The sequence below is a fragment of the Medicago sativa genome, chromosome 1, assembly GCF_051527215.1.
Source record: "Medicago sativa cultivar Bolivia chromosome 1, Bolivia_mono, whole genome shotgun sequence".
Taxonomy (NCBI): domain Eukaryota; kingdom Viridiplantae; phylum Streptophyta; class Magnoliopsida; order Fabales; family Fabaceae; genus Medicago; species Medicago sativa.
The window spans coordinates 20,476,630-20,483,976 of NC_140749.1; the positions used below are offsets into that span (position 1 = coordinate 20,476,630).

At 37.2% G+C, this 7,347-nt stretch overlaps 1 protein-coding gene across 2 annotated transcripts; it reads left to right on the forward strand.

Moving 5' to 3' along the window:
* The first annotated feature begins 286 nt into the window (after window positions 1-286).
* Window positions 287-6,087, forward strand: LOC146953496 (uncharacterized). 2 transcript variants are annotated; one of them, XM_085710382.1, is made up of 9 exons: window positions 287-341; window positions 452-1,746; window positions 1,786-2,760; window positions 2,884-3,042; window positions 3,143-3,319; window positions 3,429-3,632; window positions 4,384-4,482; window positions 4,587-5,195; window positions 5,442-6,087. In XM_085710382.1, the coding sequence occupies exons 2-9, from the start codon at window positions 460-462 to the stop codon at window positions 5,799-5,801; spliced, it is 3,870 nt and encodes a 1,289-aa protein (XP_085566508.1). In that variant the 5' UTR covers window positions 287-341; window positions 452-459; the 3' UTR covers window positions 5,802-6,087. The 2 variants fall into 2 exon arrangements, with proteins under 2 accessions (XP_085566508.1, XP_085566504.1); XM_085710378.1 differs by having other exon boundaries at window positions 452-2,760.
* The last annotated feature ends 1,260 nt before the right edge of the window (window positions 6,088-7,347 follow it).

The following is a 7,347-nucleotide window of genomic DNA, read 5'->3' on the forward strand; positions in this document are numbered from 1 at the left end:
AATTTAAATTAAAAAAAAAACATAATTACTCCATCGATTTCACATATACCCGGTAAAAAAAACAGAATCGTAAGTAACAATGACAATAACAATAATACCTAAAATTAAGAAGATAAATTCAAATTTAAAAGATACTAATAAAGTGAAAAATGAAAATATAATTAAGAGTTTTTATAAATAAATACACTAACATTACATTACATTTCTCTTCTTGTTTATTTATATTTTCTCTTCTCTTCTTCTCTGTCGGCTATTTATCTGCATCTACATCTCTTTCTCTGTTCCCACCAAACTAACTTATTTCCCTTCATCTCTCTCTTTTTTCTTTGATCTACACTTCCGTAAGCAATTTCTCAATTTTCTTTGATTTATTCAAAATCACGATTTCAATTTTGATTATAATCTTGATTGTGATCCAAACGCGCTTTTCAATTTCTTGAGCTTTTTTCAGGAAGCGCAATGACAGCGGAGGAGGTGTTAAACGTACACAGCAAACAAATTTCCGATAACACCGACAACGTCGACGCCGTCGAAGGCGGTGAAGGTGAAAGTGAAGATCGTAATCATAACAACAAGATCACAGAGCATTGTAATGGTAAGGAAATTTCTGTTAACGGCAATGTCGGTGTTTCTGATTCCGTTCTTTCAGATCCGATCGTTACCGTTGACGCCGCTAACGGTAAAGGTGGAGTAGCGGTAGAGGATCATAGCAACGAATCTGAAGTGACGGTTATGAATTCTAACGGTGAAACGACAACGGTTGATGTCGTTGAGCGGGAAGAGAAGGTTTGTGAAAATGGTTCGGGATCTGATGAGAATAACGTTAATGATGATGAATTTGTGATTGTTGAAAACGGTGGAGAATTGAAGGAATGTGCGGTGGAGAATCTTGTTGAGAATGAGATTCGTAAAGAAGAAGAAGAAGAAGAAGAAGAAGAAGAAGTGAAGGTGGAGGATCAAAACGGTGTCGTTGAGGAGAATGAGATTTGCGATGTTGTTGTTGCTGACGTGGACAAGAGTGATCGTGAATTGGAAGGTGTTGAGAACGGAGTTAAAGAGATCGAGGAGGTTTCTGTTGCCGCTGTTGAAGAAGTTGCTGATTCTACGGATGCGGTGGAGGTGGTTGATTCTGATGCGGTGGAAAGAACCGAATCTAAAGATCACGAAAGTGAAAATCTTTCGGATGGAAAGAACGAAATTCGTGATGTTGAATTGGAAAGTAAAGTTGATGGTGAAGTTGAACCAGCTGAGAAGAAGGAAAATGAAAATCTTGATGTTGAATTGGAAAGTGTAGCTGTTCCTGGAGTGAGTGAATCAGCTTCAGCTGAGAAGAATGATAATCGCGATGTTGAAGTGGAAACTGTAGTTGATTCTGAAGTGAGTGAATCAACTACGAAGAATGAAAATCGTGATGTTGAGTTGAAAACTGTAGTTGATTCTGTAGTGAGTGAATCAGCTGAGAAGAATGAAAATCGTGATGTTCAATTGGAAAGTGTAGTTGATTCTGCAGTGAGTGAATCAGCTGAGAAAAATGAAATTCGGGATGTTGAATTAGAAACCGTGGTTGATGCTGAAGTGAGTGAATCGGTCGAGAAGAATGAAATTCCAGTTGATGTTAATGGAGTTTGTGATAATGCAGATGAGAAGGAAACTCCGGTTGATGTTAATGTAGATACTCAAAATGATTTAGAGAAGGTGTCTGATGAGTCTGTCTCTGATACAATTGTTGAAAATGATTTGGATAAGGTACCGGTTGAGTCTGTCTCTGATAATGGTTTGGAGAAGGTACCGGTCGAGTCTGTCTCTGATAATGGTTTGGCAGAGGTTGAGGTGAGTGAATGCATCAAGGAGAATGTGATTCCTGTTGATGTCGGCGAATCGGAGAGGTCTGTTGAGACACCAGAACCTGCTGATGAAGGTGAAAGTGAACCTTCTGTTGTTACGTCTGAGGTGAGAGACATTAAAAAGGAGAGTGAGGCTGAACCTTCAGATAATGCTGTCAAAGTTGAAGGTGAATCTATTGAAGTCTCTGAGATTAAAAGCGATGCAGTTGGGGATGAAGTTGAACCTTCAAAGGAAACAGCTAAGAGTGAAGCCGAACCTTCAACTGAAATGGCGGTGGAGCGTGAAGCCGAACCTTCAACTGAAATGGCGGTGGAGAGTGAAGCCGAACCTTCAACGGAACTAGCTGAGGGTGAAGCTGAAGTTTTGAACAATGTAGTGCAGAGTGAGGCTGAGCCTTCTGTTGATGTTGCAGATTTGAAAACCAATGTTGTCGATAGAGAAGTTGAACCTTCAGTTGAAACTGAGACTGCGGTTGAAGCCGAAACTTCAGTTGAAGCTGAAACTTCGGTTGAAGCCGAAACATCAATTGAAACTTCAATTGAAGCCGAAATTTCAATTGAAGCTGAACCTTCAGTTGAAGCTGAAACTTCGGTTGAAGCCGAGACCTCTATTGAAGCTGAACCTTCAGTTGAAGCTCAAACTTCAGCTGAAGGTAGCAATCAGACAACAGCTGAAGATTTGAAAACATCCCAAGAAGCATCTGCCACTGATGCTGTGGATGCATCTGCCACCGATGTCGTGGATGCACAGGACATGGGCTCTGAGGTGGTGAGGAGGCCATTCTATTGGTTGGTCCGGGTTCCGAGATACGATGATGATGACAATGTAAAAGAGCAGATTCAACATGCTCTTCAACAAGTAGAGGAGCAGACTAAAATCCGCGACGAAATTCGAGCTGAAAGCCTGGCTAAAAAGGTAAGCAGTTGACACAATATATTAGAATGTTATTAGTTTGATTGGTAAAATAGAATATATCTCTGTTAAATGAAGAACAGTATATGATTTTAGATAATTATTTTGAATGATTAATTTGTTCAGGCCCTTCGTAAAGAGTATAATCAAGAATTTAGAGCTGCAGTACAAGAAGAGAGAGCTGCTAGGGAGTTGCTCAAATCCAAACGACAAGAGATGGATTCAGTTCAATCCACCATGAATAGATTAAACAATGCAATTTCTGTCGGGGATATAGATAGCAAGGTAATGCACTCATTTTGTAGTCCAGAGATATTTATCACAATTTGATTCTTATATTCCTTTTTGTTGTATCAACATCTCTAGATTTGTAATTTATTTTCAGATTCGAAACATGGAACACATGATCCAGCATGAAACTCTGCCTCTAAAAGAAGAAAAGCAATTGATTCGCCAAATCAAACTATTGAAGCAAAATCGTGGCGAGCTGTCTAATATTATTGCAAAACAGGATCAATCACAATCTCTCGACGACAAAGAAAGCATTGAAGAGCAAACTAAGGTACTAGAGTCATGTTGCTTTTCATTATATTTCCCGAATTAATGGAATTAACTACCCGTATCTTTTGTATTAACTAACTGAGCATTGTCTTTGACTTAAATATTTTCAGCGATTACAGCTTTTGAGGAAGGAATTGGATGTGCTTAGAAGTAATCTCCTGAAGGCAGAAGCAATAACTAAAGCAGCAAAGAAGAAATATGAGGAAGAAGGTAATCAAGTGGATGAGGTTATGGCTCGGTATAACGCTGCCGATAACACTCGTCAAGAGGCATTTGTCAAGTTACAGACTTTGAAAAGGCAATTGCATGAGAAGGTTTGGTTTTTCTTTCCTATCTATTTCATTCCTTTTTTTTCCGCCCTTTTTCCTTGAGGGAAATACTGTAGAAAGGTATCTGTTTTGTTTATCAGAACAGTACACAATCTATTCTTTGATTGTTTTGGCTTTAATATTCTGAAACTTGAGTGCTTATTCACAACGAGGAAGGTAGTAAGATTTATTTTGATACTAATGCCAAATCTAGGGGTATGAGTTCCAATACTAGCTTATACTGGTCTAGTTGCTTGTAGAAATTTAGATGGCCTAAGGAAATTAAAACCATGTCCTCATGAAGTAATACTCGATTATTGAGTAGCTAGGGCAAAAGGAATATGCTGCTTTGTGGTTTCCTTGTGCCATTAAAGTACGCAGCAAATGCGACGCACCTTTGTGGATTAAAGAATTTAATGCTTAGGCTGTGTTGACCCAATGGATATCTCATTTTCAGGATTACTGTATCATCTAGGCTTACATGAATAGTGTCTGGAGACTAGTGTTAGTAGGCATACACATATCACCTCAACTTTTTTTTTTTTTTTTTTTTTTTTTTTTTTTTTTTAAACTTTGCATAAAATATTATCTGCTGAACTAGGTTGTTCTGGAGGATGATGTGTTTTTTGGTGATACATCTTTGATGAATTTAATAACTTTTTCTGTTCTAGAATCAAAACATTTTTAACTTACTCTATAAAAATGTACAATGCTAATAGCAAATGCTTAGCCTAGTTTTGTTCACCATACTGTACAGAGCAAATATTTTTGGGAATACAGAAGTGCTTCAATGAGACTGCAAGAACTAGGAGCACAGGGGAAGAAAGAGGACGTGGAGCGCTTATGTATTGATCAGGTGATCCTTTTTATACTTGAAACGAGTAGAGTTTATCATTCTCTTACTGCGCTGTATTATTAGGCGAATAAACTTGAATGTGGCACTTACCAATTAGCTTTCAGGCTGAGAGAATGCATGAGCTGTTGAAGAATGACGAGTTCAGAAAGGACTATTACCGGTGCAATACCAGGAGTACAGTGAGGAGACTGCAAACTTTAGATGGCCGAACGCTTAATCCTGGTGAAGAGCCTCCCATGATTCCTGCCTTCACTGAAAGAGCTTACAAAAATGATTCTTCAGTTTCGCAGTCAACCCCTGAACAACAAAAGAAATCGATACCAACAGAACCTGTTACTGTTAATACAAAGGATGAACCTGCTTCCAAGGCTGTGGTACAAAAACCTGAAATAAGCCAGACAAGTAAACCTAAAAAGCCTGCAAAACTTGCTCCTTCAGAGAAGAAGTCAGCAGATCGAGTTTCTCGTTGGGGGGACGAGTCCGATGAAGAGAAGGAACCTAATGAACCTGTGAGAACAAAGGAGGAAGAGGAGCAGATCTTAAAGGCTGAACAGGCGAGGAAGAAGGAAGAAGAAGCAAAGCTGAAGGAAATGAAAAGGCTAGAGGAAATTGAGAAAGCTAAGGAGGCACTGCAAAGGAAAAAGCGTAATGCCGAAAAGGCCCAACAAAGGGCTCTCTATAAGGCACAAAAAGAAGCTGAGCAAAAAGAGAAGGTAATGACATTATGAGTTAGACTCTAAAAATGATTAGTTTAATTACACATGTAATCACATTATATTATGATTTCTGTTTGTTGTAATGTGATTCAATATTTCTAAATATCTATCCCATTAAATGTGATAATTGACCATGATAACTATTTTTATACTGCAGAGTAATAGTCAATAAGCTTAAACTAAAATTCATTTAACGGTAGTTCTTCAGCTATATAATATAACCATGCATGCCTATTTGTGCAGGAAAGGGAGAAAAGAGCAAAGAAGAAGGGAAAAAGAAAGACAGTTACTACTGAAGATGCTGTGGAGAATACAGAACAAGATGCTGCAGCTTCTCCTAGCTCTGAAACTCTGACAAGAACTCTGGAAGAATCTGATCAGCTTGAGAAACCAGTTGAGGTAACAAAACGAGCAGTGAAACCATCTCAATTCACAAAACAAAGCAAGGTAAAAGCTTTACCCATGGCTATTCGCAACCGTGGTAAGAGACGAATTCAACCATGGATGTGGTGGGTTCTAATTGCAGTTCTGGTTATTGCTGCCTTGTTTTATATGGGAAATAACAGCTCCTTGAGATCTTCATTTCAAAGCTTTGGTTTTTGAGGAGACTCCAAAGTTAAAAAACTTGCTTCGATGCAAAGCAATCATTAGGTGTTTGCCTTGGGGGATGGTAACCCTTACATATTTATTACATATATACATATAGAAGCAATTCTTTTGGTGCCTTTACAATTTTTTTGCTTCTAGTTTTTGGTCTGTAGTAGTCATTATTATTATTATTTTTATTTTCTTCAAAACAATATTTGTTTCTGATGTGATTTTAACTGGTTGATTGCTTCTGCGACCAATTATTATGGTAATAAATTATTGTGATTGTGGTGGGTTTTTATATTCGTTGTTGTTTATTATATTTATATTTAATTTTCTTCTTTCTATCGTGGCCACTTCTTGCGATTGAGGATATAGGTTAATGCGTGTTTATGCTTTCATTACTCCTTTAGTTTGGATACCATGAAACGCATAAATCATAGGAACTTATCTATTGATCACAACAGATCATATTGGCAACATTGATTTATGGCTTAACTTAGGGTTAGGTTACTTATCGGTAAAGTTAAACCTATGTTTTTCTAAAAGGCAATTTAACTATGAAGATCAGATTTAAGATCATAAAAAAGGACAAAACTTAGACACAGTTCCCTGTGTGCTGTTAGAACTGTTCTCAAATAATATTGTGACATGTGGATCACTTAATCCACGTCACAGCTGTAGTCAATTAATCTCCCGTTAGTTCCTTAAAACGTTAACTAGCTTTTGTCTCCGTTAACCCTGCATGATGACAGCGGTCTCCGACATTCACCGGCTGCAACAACCACCCATATCGATCACATAGGTTTTCTGTTACCTTACTAGAGCTAATTGGAGATAGTTACATTTATTTACTTGATTCACTTGTTAATAATAGTATTATTAATTAATATTATTGTTTATGATTCACATTGCACTAATTTTTCCATGGAAGAAAGAGAAGAGAGGAGTTGTAACAGTAGCTGGTTAAGCTCTCCAAATCCGATCTCTCTGCAACCTCCCTTCAAGATTATCTCCTTTTCCTACTATTGTTAAGATGACGACGATAAATTCTTCTCCATTTTATACAATGTCTCTAATCTTTTATTTTCTCTTTTTATTGTATTTGTATATCCTATCATCGGTTGCATCAATAAGGAATAAGCTTATTTTGTTTCAAGTGGTGGAGACAGTTTTCATCTTGTGTGGGTTAAAGGAAGGCAAATTCTACCGTGCAGTCATCAAAATGACTTTTCGAAAAAAGTCAAACCTTTTAAATCAGTTGATCAAAAATCGGTTTAAAAAGTCTAAAATAAAATTTAGAATAAATCCAAAGGGAAAAATGATTTTATTACCATTTATTTTGTATCCAAATTATCAGAATATTACTCTAGTAAAAACACAAATTAGGTGGTGCGAAGAGACAGCTTGTTTGTTATTATCCAAAAGAAGATTTTGATTATTTTCTCTTTAAGAAAAATGTAGAATTAGCTGATTCTCTAAGGGAAGAACTTGGAAGTTTTACCCTGTACCCCAACGGTTATACCTTCACCCCTACAATTTACTTAAAAATCCAATTTTG